Genomic DNA, 15,000 nt, shown 5'->3' on the forward strand with positions numbered 1-15,000 from the left:
ACCATTCCTTTTATAGTCAGTGTTTAATATACCACATCTTTAATGACTTAAGCTATCAGGACATCTTGCATGGCATCATCTATTCTATTTCCTTCTTCCTGGAGTAAATATTTACAAGTGGCTGGTAGGGTTTGTGGCTGTAGACCTGCAGCTCTTGTTGAAATGATAGTGCTTGGTCTTAGTAATCTTTTTTTTTTTTCTTGTATTTTAAGGAAGGGTCTACAGGCTGTTCAGGGTCTCACTACTAGATTGGACTCAGTGATCTGTCTGTTTACAGCCTCCCAAGAGCTGGGATTACAGGCGCGTGCCACCATGGCCAGTCTCAATTGCTGTCTCAGCACAGTCCGGGGGTGGGACCGGCACGGCAGATTTAGTAATCTTTTGGCTGAATGTAAAATTCTCAGCTGATGAAGTTTTTCCTCTCAGCACTTACAAGATATTTTGCTTTTTTCTGGTTTCTACTACTGCTATTGAGAAGCCTACTCCAGCCTGATTGCTGGTAGTTTATAAGCAACTTATCTCTCCTTCCTTGGACCTTTTAATACTTTTTCTTTTCTTTTCTGTGTCCAGGATGAATTTTCTCCCCTTCCAATGATTTTGAATAATAGCATGTAATAGTGATAGCTAATATTCATTATTAGCTGTGCACCAGCCAATGTTCTGAGTACTTCACCAGGTTTACTCATTTTGTAGCCCCATAACTGCTATTATCCCCACTCTTTAGGTAATTTAAGTATCTTACCCAATTTGAACCTAGGTTTTTCCCCCAAGGTTTGCCATGAACTTCATGGCACTCCATGAACTGGTTTTCTCCATAGTTTGCTTTTAAGCCAGTTGGTGTTTGGTTTCTGATATTTGCAAAATCCTGACTAATCTATTGGGCAACTGGGTGGATGTTACTGCTACTTAGGGAAATAGGAAATGCAGGGGAACAAATCTCTTTTGGAAAAAGGCACAGCATTGCATTGTCTCATTTGGGAACATGTTGAATGTCTTGCTGGGAGCAGGAAGTCTCAGAACCAGCGGTGGAGCTTGCTAGTGCTGTCCTTCACATATTTCCTGTGGCTGTGGCCCCTCCCAGAGCCACGCTGCAGGAGGGCAGAGCTGACTCCAAGCTGCCCTCTGCAGCCACCACCCCACCCCACCCCCCAGAAGGCCAATTATCTATGAATTATCTGTGAAGTGTGCTGTAAGTGGGCTATTGTTAATGACAAAACATCCACATTTTCAAATATATATATATTTTTTCTTTTTACTTTTAGAAACTTTTGTTTTCCATCAGCCTCATTTCCATTTTGCTTTTTTAAAAATATGTCACATATTTTATTTTTTAAATTTTATTTTATTGAGAAACAAATATCAATGAGACAGTTTTAAAACTGATTAATAGGACAGTTTCAATAATTAATACATTGTACATTGTTATCTTCTTAATGGTCATCCATAGTACAAGATGCAGACAGAATATCCTGTGCAAACACTATTAGTACACATCTTTCTTCTCATTGAATTAAGTGAAAATATCTGTATATCTATCCTAACTATTCTGTGTATACAGATACAAAATGGTCCTTCCTTTGCATCCTCTTTTTTGTTTAGTCCTGTCAGAAATGGGTATTCCACTGGCATCTCAATACTATAGGTGAATGAATATTGCAGTAGAGGGTTACAGGATAAATCCTGAGAGTACTTGACTGACCTTATCATATACAAGAGTTACATTTCTTGTTATACAGGTCTTGCTTTACCTTGGTCTTAACCATCCAGCAGAAAAGTATAAAAACGAGGTATATAAAGCCATATTAATATGCTGAGCTTTGAAAGGCTCAAGTCAACAACTTTTGTGGATAACACACTACTATTGTGGACTGCTGGACTGTGTTGGATTGTTTTGCTGAATCCATTTTGCTTAAGCGTCTGCAGAATGGCTCAAGACCATTCGGTGGTGGTTCCTACCCACTCAGTGGCTTTCACGGTGTGAACTGTAGACCAGTCTTCTGTGGCCAGCTGAGCATCCAGTCTTCAGTAGGAAACTGCTGAATGGGCACAGAGGGTACCTGCATGCCTTTGGACCAGTCTGCGCCCTTAGCCTGAGCAGCTGTGAAGTGGGGAGCCAGTGCAGTCTACTTACCCTGACATTCCTCCTTGGTCACAGCCTTTTCAGCAATAGTCTGCTCTTCCTTTTCAGTCTCTTCAGGATCTCAGCAGAAATAGAGATCAGGCATAATTTCCCATGGGTGTTCATGGGAGATGGTGCCCCGCATGCGCAGCGCTTCCCGGGCCAGCATCCACATCAGGCGCACAGAGTGAGCTCCTTTATTGTTGCACAGGATGGCAATGTCACTCAGCGCAGAGGAGAATCTGTGCTGCACAGAGCAATGGTCAGCAGACTGACATAAGATGCCTCCATGAAGGGCTGGTGGTCAGCCCTGGGGTCAGTAACTGCCAGAAAATGTGACTCTCGAAAGGCTCCCTGGATCTGGTTAGTGAAGGTCCCTGGAGTGAAGTAGCCAATGATAACAGTAGCTCCAGGGGCAGTGGCAAACTTCAGCACAGCCTGCTGGCCGATGTTGCAGAGGATGGCGTCAACGTCAGCAGGCTGTTCAGTGGCGACTATGGCTCAAGCTGGCAATAGAAGCTTCTTCCAAATCTGCTTCAGAGTCAGCTTTTATGATGTAGATTCCATCACCTTTCCTTGTGTAGCTATCCTGCTCTATCTGGAAATCCAGGTTGCTGCCACCTAAGTGGTCCTGCAGCAAGGAACTTGAGGACTCGTAATGAGCCTCCTGTCTCAGCCTCCCCAGTGCTGGGATTACAGGCATGTGCCACCACACCCAGTTTCAGTAGCTGGCTCATTGCCCTTAGCATGCGGTACCAGGGATTGAACTTGTGCCCTTGTACTTGCCAGGCAGACCCTTAATTTTAATTTTTATTACAGTTATCCATTACTTATTTCAAGAAAAATCATTTTTGTAACGAAAACACATTAGTTTTCTGCCTCCACCTACTCATCTAGTAACAAGTGCTTAAATCCTTTTAGTTATTTCTGTACAGATCTCCATATTCCTAAATACCATACTTCTATTATTTCCTTCTGTTATTTCCATAGTTCTTTGCCTTTTCTATCCTCCAGGGACTCCCTAATATAGTTATAGTATAATTTTTGGGTCAATGAATGTTGTTTATATTATTGTGATTGTGTAATATAATTTGAGAATATTTCTTTTATTATTAGCTTTTAGTTTTCCTTAGAGTTAGTAATTGCCTCACTTTTCCATTTATTTAGTTTTTTATGTTACTATTGCTAATCAACCTCTCCACCAGAAATGCAAATATTAAAATATCAGGTAATCATCAGTTTCATCATTTTTTTCTTCTTCATCCTCTTCCTCTTTTAATATTTCTTTTATAGCCCAATTTACTTATTTATCCTTGTTTTTATGAGACAGGGTTTCATTATGTAGCCCCAGCTGGCCTTGAACTTGAGGTGATCCTCCTGCCTCAGCCTCCTAAGTGCTGGCATGAAAGGTGTGCACCACCACGCCCAGCGCAGTCTCCACTTTTCACAGCCTGTTCAGTATCAGGGGCTGACAGCTAAATCTGAGAGAGTGGAGGCGGCTGGTGTGAGTTCCTGGACCTTTCACAGATGCAGGGAAAGGGTGTTTTGCACACCTGGGCTCTGATCCTGCAAGTGACCCGAGTGCTCCCCAGGTCCCTCTTAAACTCAGGCAAGCAGGTCACTGGCTAGGTGGCTTGTGGGTGTTCACAGGAAAGCCAGTGCATTCCACATGTGTCAGTGCTAGATGGAAGAAGGAAGGTGAAATTCCATAAAAACTCCTGGCCACAAGCAAGAGGCAGGAAACGCCGGACTAGAGGCTGGAGTGGGCTTTCTCTTGCCCAATCTAAGGGTGTGAAGGTGCTGCTGGAGTTTAGGGGAAGATTTCTTTCGATTTGATCAACTGCTACCCTACAGAAATAAAAATCATTAGAAGACCTCTTTCATGCTTAAAACAGTTCAGTTTGGTGTATATTTTGGAAGTGTTTCAAAGCCTCAAATTAATTTTATGTTAACTAGAATATAAATCATAAATATAATAAACGTAAATTTCCAGTGTGTGGAAAGATTAGGAAAAGACCAATAGGGTGGATGAGGGTCGGGAGAGCCCTCCAAAGACGAAGACGGCCAGGTGGGGAGGACAGAGCATGCCAAGGGCGGCTGCTCAAGGCTTGTGAGACATGGTCCTCTTGCATAACCCAAAGCTTACACATCTCCAAACACACACATACACTGCCTGTCAGGCAATTAGCTGAGTGACATTTGTTACAGCTCTTTTGTGGCTCTTTCCCTTGAAATACTCTGGATGAGATGTTTGCCCCCACACTCAGGCCTGCAGGTGACATCCCAGGTTCCAAAACACTGGTATCTCCCCTGACTGAGACATAAAGAATAGATGGTGGGTGGGATGCTGCCGGGCAGAAACTTCCCATCTTTATTCCATGGCTCTCTGTCTGGTACATGGTAAATGCCCAACAAATCCTGTCATCTGGCTTGGCCAGATGGTCTCTTGCCCCTTGCTCAGAAAGAAACCTTTCCAATGGAAATTGCTAGTAGCTCTACCGGGGGGAGGGGCTGGATGGCTGTTCCTGGACAGGAAGTGGTCCTTTTTCATTGTTAGTACAGTGAGTAACTACTTCCTCTGAGGCAAGCACACAGATCTGCCTATGCCCTAAGCTTGGACAGTGACTAGGAACATTGTGTCATCCCTGCCTCACACCATCTTGCAACATGGAATGTGTCTGAAACTGAGACTCAGCCAGGCAGCAGCTGCCTCTCCTCTCCTAGCCATGTCAGCTGCTTCTTTTCCTCTGTGACACCATCATTGAGTGCTGCTCTAGGGGAGTCACTGAGCCTGTTTTTACTGCAATTAGAGTAAGTGGGAAGGAGTGGGCACCCCACTGAAGAGCTCAGGACTAGATCTCCCTCTTCAGGCAAGGCTTGATCCAGGGAGACTCTGGTGGTCCATCTGGCCTGTTATCCCTAGGGAGATCTCATTGCAGGTGGTGGATAAGAACTCTGTCTTTGGGACAAATTTTTGGGTTATGTGGGGGTGATTCTTCAACCAATTCCTGCCTCAGTTTGCTCATTTGCAAAATGAAGGTAAATAAAGGCAACTGCTTCACACAGGTTGGCAGGTGAATTAAGGTGTTCTACATACAAAAGCACTTTAAACAGTGTGGCACAAGGGCTATGTTCTATGGAGCCTGAAGTTTACACAAGTTGATACCAAACCAGACATGAAAGGAAATACTTATTTAGAACAATGAAATCACGTAAGTTACAACTTTTTTTTTAGAACCGGGGATTGAACTCAGGCCCTTGCGCTTGCCAGGGAAATGCTTATTCTACTGAGCCATCTCACCTGCCCCTAAGTTACAACTTTTTAAAAAGCTGAAGAATGCCAGAATATTACAAAACTTAAGAAGGAAAAACCCCACCATGGTATTTGTACTAATCAACAGTCAGCTCCCCTTCTCCAGTTCCCCTCGTCCTTCACTTGTAGGCTGCGTAGTCCTAAGTCTACCTTTCTTCCATGCCAATTTTGTCATACCACTTTCTTTAGTGCAGTACATAGTTATCTTTCCTTTAGTTTGGTTGATAATTTTTTAAAATTATTGATTATTAATAATAGTTACTGGGGCCAGGGAGATGACTCAGTAGAATAAGCGCTTGCCTGGCAAGTGCAAGGGCCTGAGTTCAATCCCCAGTTCCACCAAAAAATAAAAAAAGTTACTTATAGCTTCTTTCTTCTTCATTGGTAATATAATGTAACATTTTAAAATTGTTAGTAAATTGGGAAAACCTCTGATTTACCTACTCTATGTAAAAGACCACCCAAGACCTAAATGACCTCATATAGTACCACCCAATTAGGTTCACAGATTCTGTGAGTCAGAAATTCAAAACAGGCACAGGTGAGGGGTTGCCACAGCTGTGGCTGGCATCACTTGAAGTCTGGAATGGCTAAGACTGCCGACTCCAGCTCTGGCTGGTGGCTGTTTCCATGCCTCACAGCATGGTGACCTTCAAGCTGGATCCTAACAGGCCTCAGGGAAGCTGTATCACCTTACGACTTCAGAGGCCAAGCAGTATCATTTCCTCACATCCTGTAAATTGTGAATCCATCACAAACTCAACGGATTCAAAAGTAGAATTGCCCTCTACCTCTTGATAGGTAAGTGCTTCTAGAAGATTCTAGAAAGCCATAGAAAGCTGATGTAGCTGCAGTTGTTTTTGAAAAAGAAAATTTGCCATGACCTCTAATCAGCTTTTCTCATGCATAGACTTTGTAGGTATGCTTGCTACTTCCAGCACAAGACCTATGATAAATTCTCTGTGTGTGCGCTACTGGGATTAAACCCCAGGTCTTTGCACTGAGCTATATTCTTAGTCCTTTTTGTAAGTTTTTATTTTTTAAAAATCTGAGACAGGGTCTCACTGAATTGTTAAATTGCCTGAGTTTGACTGGAATTTGTGATCCTTCTGCCTCAGCCCCAGAGTACTTGGATTACAGGTATGTATCACTATGCCCAGCTGATAAATCAAATAAAGAAAAAAATATATATTCAAGATATGATTGAAAACATTCTGTTCAGGATGATTCTGACATCTGTTTTGTTTTATTTCTGGTGCAGGAAAATCAAACCCAGAGATCCACACATGCTAGGTAATGGCTTTCCTTTAACTCTTTTTATTTTATAAAGAGATGTTGTTTTGATCATGTGTCAATGAAAACTAAACCTTCCAATCACAATATAAGTGTCTGATTGATTGGATGGATTTTCCACAGGCTGATTTCTGACCCTACATGTCAGAATTTGTTTCTCTTTACTTCCCAATTCTGGTATCAAAAGTCATGTCTGCACCACAATATAATTGTCCTTTGATGTGACAATATCAGTGAGTCAGCGCAGTGGGTGGTAGGAGTATTTCTGAAAACTATTCCTAAACCTCAGGTCTAGCAATGACTTTACTACCCATGAAAACTGACTGCAGCTTATATAAACATATCCCACTCGGCTGACATTAAAAGTATCTCTAACTCCACTTTTCCTTAACCAGATCCTAAAAACATCCACTCCCCTATCCTTACCTATTTTTTTCTTTTCTTGGTACTGGGGATCAAACTCAAAACCTTGCACTTGACAGGCAGGTGCTTATGCCGCTGAGCAATCTCCCCAGCTCTCCTTAACCCTGTCTAAAAACATCCACTGCTAAGAGAGATGAAAGAATGAGAAGATGGCAGTCTTAATCAGCTGTGGATAAAATGGTTTACTTTTTCAAATTTTACTAAAGCCATGCCCATAAAAACCTCCTGCAAGGGCTCCCCTCCAGCCCCAAGAGCGATGTGCAGGAGAACAGCCCCACTACAGCATCCTCAGCTCCACAATGACCCCACCTCTGCCTGGCAGAAGGTTCATTGTTATCATTGGCTCCAGTTTCTGGTCAGTTTCTGGTAGTTCTTCTTCTTGTGGTGACTGGTTACATTCAGCAGCTCTAACTTCATCTTCTCCCAGGTTCTGGTCCAACCAGAAGGACAACCCATCTCCTCCAGAGTTTCATACACTAGGATTTACTCCAATTGCACTCATGTGGCTAGTGATCCTAGTGAACCACACACCATGATCAGGTGACCTCAGGAGCTGCTAAGTCAGCCTGGAGACACCTGATGCATTCTCAACGTTGGAGGTAGAGGCGACAACACCTAAACCATGGGGCCACAGCATGGAGAGGGGCTGGTTGCCAAGGGGAATTTAGGGAACTTCAAGGAACTGTGAATGCTGAATGGAAAACCAGAGGTTCATTTACTGTGCACATAGAGCAAACTTTGAGAAAGGAAGATGAAAGAAGGAAGGCAGCAAAGGAGAAAATCTTCAGCTTGGCAGCGTGTGTCAGGTTCGCTCTGATGGACCTTACAGGCATGCCGCCGCAAGGAACTCCCTGGCCTGGAAAAGCCCCTCCAGACCTCCCCCACCTGCCTGTTTCCTTGTCCTGACCTTGGCCCTTCTGGGCCCACTCCCTATCCACAGCATCTGTCGTCTCTGTGAGAACTCCCAACAGGGCGAGTCCAAGCTGTTAAGTGTGAAGAACAGGGTAGCTCTTTTCTTTTTTCTTTTCTTTTCTTTTCTTTTCTTCTCTTTTCTTTTTTTCTTTTCTTTTCTTTTCTTTTCTTTTCTTTTCTTTTCTTTTCTTCTCTTCTCTTCTCCTCTCCTCTCCTCTCCTCTCCTCTCCTCTCCTCTCCTCTCCTCTTTCTTTTTGAGGCAGAGTCTCTCTATGTAGTTCAGCCTGGCCTTGAACTTGTTATGTAGCCAAGGCTGCCCCCAAACTCGAGGTGATCTCCTGCCTCACCCTCCAGAGAACTGGTGGGACACATCTGGCTAGGATGACTTTTGAAGACTTGCCACATTGTGTCACCTAGGACTAGCTCTAGAGGACATTATTCATTGTAGTTTTTTATATTTTACACTTACTTCTTCTAGTGTGTGCAAATTAGAAGTATTTCCCATTCATTCAGTTTTCACTAGTTCGTATACCAGTCGCAATGTTCTGCTTTGGCTGATTCTGTAATAACACATTTCAGAATCATTTATAATAATTTGATATTAATTTAGTCTCATTTGCTTCAGAAAACAAATATCATTGCTCAGTTCTGAGTCATCACAGGATGTGTATGTAATTATGGGATAGCATTTAGGACTATGTGCACACTGAATAAAGAATTCGGTAGCTTCACACAGTTTTCTTCTCTAATGTTCATCATCTGAGGGGTTTTGGATTGGTCTCTTTTGTCTTGCTTTATTACCAAGTCTGCCATTCAATTCTAGTAGAAATCTCTCAGATTCCTAGACCTGCTGAACCAGCTGTTGTGGGGTGGGGTGGAGGTTAAAGAGCCTGTGATCGGAGGTTTCAAGACTCCTTTGCAGCCAGTGAGCAGGCCACACTGTTCTCGCTACTGTCATCTTGATTCCTGGCTTTGAGGAGCTGCTAAGGGGCCAGGCCTCCTGCTGGACCAGATGCTCCTCTCTTAGAGGTGGACCTGGTACAGGTGGGGCTGCGCTACAGGGCTCTCAGCTCTCCCCCATTCTCTGTCCTCAGCTCTGGGGGAACCAGGTTCCTGCTACTGCTCCTGGAACCTATCTTCCCACTAGGCCTGCATCTGTCCTGACAGTACAATCCTGGAAGTGTGCTCGCCCCAGGGACCTTGGCAGAGGTTTCTGGAGATGCTGGTTGACCCAGCTTCTTGAGGAAGAGGAAAAGTGACCTAGGGGTGGGGTTCCAAGTTGTTTATAGGATCGTGGTGCCTCTGAAGCTGGCAGATTCAGTTGGTCAGGACATTCACTGTCACCTGGCTAGGACGCTGGCATCTTGACGAGGATGGGCTTAGAAAGCCTATCACCCGAGGGACCACCCAGCCATCCACACAAGGTAATAGCATCTCCTGAGCCCAGGGGACAGAATGATTCCGAGAGGCTTCACACAGATGAAATCATCGTGGTTCTCCTCTCTGCATGGGGTGGGTCTGTGCTTGGGGGTGGGGGTGGGGGGCAATGAATAATACCCGTCGAAGCAGGGGCCTGCAGTTCAGAGCCTGACTGGCAGAGTTTGCCTTCTTCGCCATAAGAGGCCAGGCACTAGCCCCTAGAGACCCTTTCCTCTCCCCAAAGGTATATCTCTCAGTGGAGACCCACCAGGCACAGAGCCTACCGCCACAGGCAGTAGACTTCCTGGATCTGGCCTGAGCCCCAGGATCACCCTATGTGCCCAGGAAGCCCAAGTCCCCTCCACTGCTAATTATTTATGGGGGCCAGGGATTAAGAGGCTGCAAGGGAGACCTACAGACTGCTCACCCACCTGCTGCACTCTTTCTCTCAGCCCAGATGCCTCATCATCTGCCAGAGGCCTAGGCCAGCATGACTGGCCCCTTAGAGGTCCCCTGATGCTCCAGATAGTGGCCACGAGCAGGTCAGGTATACCATGGTCACTATCCAAGGTCCTCTGCTTCACTCACAGCCCTTGAGAGGATTTTTCTTGCTTTGGACATAAGATCCAGGCCCGAACAGCATTCAGACAAACAACTCAGACTGGAGCTCCTAGAAAATATGTGACCAGAGCAGACCATACGCCAAGGAACCAGGGCACCGCCCATTCAAAAAGACTGGGTATTGGGCTGGGGAGATGGCTCAGTACATTAAGTGCTTTCCTGGCAAGCACAAGGGCCTGAGTTTAATCCCCAGTTCCACCAAAAAAAAAAAAGACTGGCTATTGCCCCAACCTGAAGTTGGGAGGACCCATCTCTAAATCACCCGTGAAAGGAAACATCTTGGTGGGGTGCTGGGAAGGTGTGGGGCCAGTCAGCCCTGGCTCCATCACCACCTCTCTCATCAGAAGTCCTCATCCCAGAATGGCCAGCTTTGGGGATTTCTAGAATACCTCTCTTCATCTCCCTGGCGAAGCCTGTGCACCTTCCTCCCACTGTCTGCTCTGGGTCTAGCCTGAGTGGTGAAACAAAAGTCTGATTTGGGATTTGGGACGTATGATTTGGGAGTACGAGAGCCTCACGCCTTGAAAGCACCTTGCTTCTGGCTGGTGTTCCTAGGACTGGGTTCCTAAGACCAGTTCCTCAGGCTGCAGTCTTCAAGTCTGGCCTCTCTTCTGTTGGAACAGGTGCCTGGAGCTCACATAGTGGCAGGAGCTTGGCACACAGGGCAGGCTGGTCATCTAGGACCAGTTCTGGGATGTACCTCTGTGCAGTCCACGGGTACCAGCTCAGCCTAACAGGAAAGTACAGGGCTCGAGACTCTGTGCATAGGCTCTGGCCTCCCCTCCGCAGCCTCACACATAGAGCCACCATATTAGTGAATGGCCAGCAAGGGACAGGATGGGGCTGCTCCTTCTTTCCCCCCCGCCAAAAGCCCAAGATCATATCACAGATACTCTGGTCCCAAATCTGGGGGATCAGTTCTTCCATGGCCAGGGAACTGCACTAAGATGTTCACAAAACTTCCCTGGCAAACATGGGCCCTGGGCCCCCGCACAAGAGGAGAAGGACATTCGGGGCAATCCCAGAATCTGCAGGCAGCAAGGCTGGAGCACCCCTCTAGAAACCCTCAGTATTCTAGAGAGTCTTTTGACAGGGGAAAATCTTCAGAGCCTCAGAAAGGAATTGTGTTGGTTAATATGTTAGTTTGCTGTCATATTGGTCAAAAATGAGTCCAAAAGATTCTAGCATCTAATTTACCAGAGGGTAATGGGAGAAATATGTGCTTTTACAAAGAAGGAAAACCCCAGGGAGATAAATAGCACAGGACTGATGAGCCCTGCCCTTTGAGTTTGAACCCTAATTTTGCTACCTACTCAGTGAGAAATGCAAGTAGTATTTTATGAGGTTGTGGGCGGATACAAAAGTGAACATATGGGGTACGCTCAGAACAGCAGCTAGAAACACACTGAGCACTTCGTGAATATGAGGGCAGTTACCTGGACACTGCTTACCATTTGGCTAAGCATCCTCCTAAGCCTTCTACAGGCGTTAAAATTGAACCTGAGAACATTTTGTGAGGCCAGTTCTATTGTTATCCCATGACAAGTGAGAACATGCGGAAGTTAGTAACTTGTTCAAGGTCACCTGGAAAGCAGGAAGCAAGACCAGGGCTTCAATCCAGACAGCCTGGCTACAGAGTCTGGGGTTTGAGCATAACCCCTCATGCACTGTCCCCAACAAGACCTGGGCAAGCCCCGCTTTCCTCTACTTTTCCTCCTGTCATCCCCCCACTCATGGCTCATTTTCTCTGCCCCCTGAGCTCTGGCCACTCATTTTCTTCTTCCTCTTTACTCAGGCCTGCCTCAGTCTCCAAGTGACTTCATGAGCATCTCAATAGCCAATGGCCTGTCACCCACAACATCCACTGATACTAGGCCAGCCCGGTGCTCCTGGACTTGCCTGATTCATGCCCAAGAAAGTGCATGTGGGACAAGCTCCACTTCAGTACCTGTGGATATCACAGATCACTGGGTTCCCCAGGGCTTGGTTTCCCTTGAGACACGAGCTCATTTCTTCTCCAGGGGGCTGAGGGTGCTTTGCTAGGAGGAAGAGGGTCTATTTCACCAAAGGGCTTCTCCCCAGGAGCTCTGGATGTTGGCCAGCCTTAACCTGAGTAGTGAGATGGTCACTTCTGGGCCCTCCATTCCTTGCTTCGTCCTCTACAAGGATTGAAGTAATCCTGTCCCTGGATCATGGGCTGCTGTGGATGTTTAGTAAGATGGGAATCAGATATGGGCTAGTTCTTGAGCTACTTCTCCACTGCTGACAGTCCTCACTATTGACTGTCCTCTTCTTTGGGGAAGTCCCCTTATGGGCTTCCAAGATGTTATTAAGTGGCTGAGGGTTCTTGTTTAATTTGCATAGAAATCACAAATTGACCAAGAGCCCCTCTCGTAGGGTTGACAGTCTTGAGCTTTGAATACCAGCAGCGATTAGTTTGCACAGCAAGTAGTTCTTCTTGCCACTTGGAGCAAGCACACCTGGTGGGCCTCAGGAACTCTTCTGGCCACTCCAGATGGTGGCTCCCAGCATTCTTCATTGCCTTTTTTTTTTTTTTTTTTTTTTTGTGGAACCAGGGATTGAACTCAGGCCCTTGTGCTTGCCAAGCAAGAGCTTATTCTACTGAGCTACCTCCCCGGCCCCTTCATTGCCTTTCTCTGCTGTTCACCACCTTATGTTGCCAGCCCTAGTTGCTGCCTACTTTGGCACCAATAGCCTTCAGTGTCATCAGCTCCTAGTGTAGCAGCTCAGCATGCTGTGATCAAGAGGAAAGTCACGACCAGGCAAAAACAAAAATGACAAAAATGACGAATAAAGAGAGACTTTATTTGGACTCATGCTGCATGGACTAATGCTTTAAGGGTAGAAGAAATGCCATGCACACACCTATAATATTCAAATAACGGAACTTAACAAAAAAAGGGGATACAGATGAATGTCCATTTTGTATCTGTGTATTCAAAGTGGTTAGGATGGATATATAGTTACATTCTCTTAATGAATATAATGATATGTTCTAATGGTGTTTGTAAATAGGATCTCAAGTTTGCATCTTGTACAGTAATTAACCACTAAGAAGAGTGTATGCAGTGTGTTAATTATTGAAACTGTCCTAGCGATTTGATTTGAAACTGTCTCATTGCTATTTGTTTATCAATAAAATTATGAAAAATAAATAAATAAAAGAAGAAATGCCATGCAGAAAAATAGTCTAGGAAAATCACTGAAGCAAGAAAAACTCTTCCCACTTGAAATTTGTGTTTTTTCCTACCACCTAAAATACATAATTTTTATAGAGATTATGCCTACCATTACAGTATTTTGAAAAGAGGAGTTCATTGTATAGAATTTCCCATGGGTCTATCAAATAAATCTATCAAATAAAAATGCATTTTTTTTTTAAAGAGGGTATGGAAGGACTGGTGATGTAGCTCAGCAGCATAAGTGCCTGCCCGGCAAGCACAAGGTCCTGAGTTCTATCCTTGGTATTGAAAAAATTTTTTTTAAAAAAGAGTATGACAAGGTTGCTTATGCAGGAAAAAAGGGCAGGCTTACACACACATTGGCAGACTAGTTGCCCACGGGGAGGGGAGGGGCTCCTGCCTCCCGGGCCTAACCGAGGCGGGAGCAGAGGAATGGAGTGGTCCAGAGAGGCCACAGGGCAGAGTCATCTAGGACGGGTCTTCATGTGAAGCTTGCAGCAGCCATAGCTGACATCTCCTGGAGCGTCGTGGGGTGCCCAAAGGAGCAGAGGCGTCTATAAGGTGTTTGGGACAGCTGCAGAAGAGAAAGGAACATACCTTTTGTGGAGCATTGTCCCTTCGCTCTGTCTCACCTGAAAGGAAGAGCATATCACAAACTCTGCCCCAGCTGCTCTGCCGTTCCCTGGCTGCCGCAACCTGAACCATGACTCCAAGGACACTGGTAGACAAAGAATATTTGGTTCCCAGAGGATGTCCCAGCAGGCCTGGCAGCCTGGAGATGGTAGAGTGCACTCACACCCTTGGGCATGGGCTGCACAGCAGCTCCGGATGTGGGTGACAGGACTCAGCAGTGTGCCTTTCTCCAGGGGGAGGCCTCTGTCTGCTGGCGGCTCACTGTGAGGGTCCTGGAGGCACGGAGGCTGCGTCAGGCTGATTTATGTGAGTAGCTGTCCCTGGGTCCAGAGGGTGCAAAAGGATGGGATTCCAGGGGAGAGGCCCTGGAAGGGTCTTAGGGCTGAGCTGGACTGTTCATGGTAGGATTCCGGTGAGGCTGGTGGTTCGCTTGCTCCTGACAGGCCTTTGACTTTGGCAGTGAGTGAGGCAGACCCGTATGTGATCCTGCAGCTGCCAACTGCTCCTGGAAGAAAGTTCAGGACCAAAACAGTCTCCAACTCCAGTCATCCTGTATGGAACGAGACTTTCCATTTCCTCATCCAGAGTCGGGTCAAGGTAAAGACTGGGGCTCCGCTGGCTGCTTACAGACAGCCATGGCCGCCCCCTGGGGTCTTGGGAGAGAGCCCTTCCTCCAGGGCTGTCAGCACTCAGGCCGCATTGTTCAATGTGGCCTGTTCGTGCCACGTGTGAGAGAATGTGTGATCTTCAGAAGTTGCGGCTCCTCTCCAAGCCCATCTGTGATGTGAAGTCAGTAGCCAGTGGCCCCTTCTGAGGGCACTGCTGCATGGTTGGAGAGGCACATACATCACAGAAGGCTGCCACCACAGTGCCCCATATTTACTTTGTGGTATGCCTGAGGAAACCAGTAGAACTAGACAGTGGTTTGGTTTTTTTTTTTTTTTTTTTTGCTTTGTTTTGTTTTTGGTTTTGGCAGAACCGGGGATTGAACTCAGGCCCTTGCACTTGCCAGGCAAGTACTTATTCTCCTGAGCTATCTCCCCAGCCCCTACACAGTGTTTTAT

General features: G+C 45.9%; 1 protein-coding gene across 1 annotated transcript in view; it reads left to right on the forward strand.

Moving 5' to 3' along the window:
* The first annotated feature begins 9,433 nt into the window (after positions 1–9,433).
* The window catches only part of Pla2g4d (phospholipase A2 group IVD), a 20,662-nt gene continuing 15,095 nt past the window's right edge, over positions 9,434–15,000 (forward strand). Inside the window, 3 exon segments of the mRNA XM_004623510.3 lie at positions 9,434–9,484; positions 14,170–14,242; positions 14,397–14,533. Coding sequence (XP_004623567.3) covers positions 9,434–9,484; positions 14,170–14,242; positions 14,397–14,533 — 261 coding nt within the window.

The sequence above is a fragment of the Octodon degus genome, unplaced genomic scaffold (genome assembly GCF_000260255.1).
Source record: "Octodon degus isolate 3935 unplaced genomic scaffold, OctDeg1.0 scaffold00002, whole genome shotgun sequence".
Lineage (NCBI taxonomy): Eukaryota > Metazoa > Chordata > Mammalia > Rodentia > Octodontidae > Octodon > Octodon degus.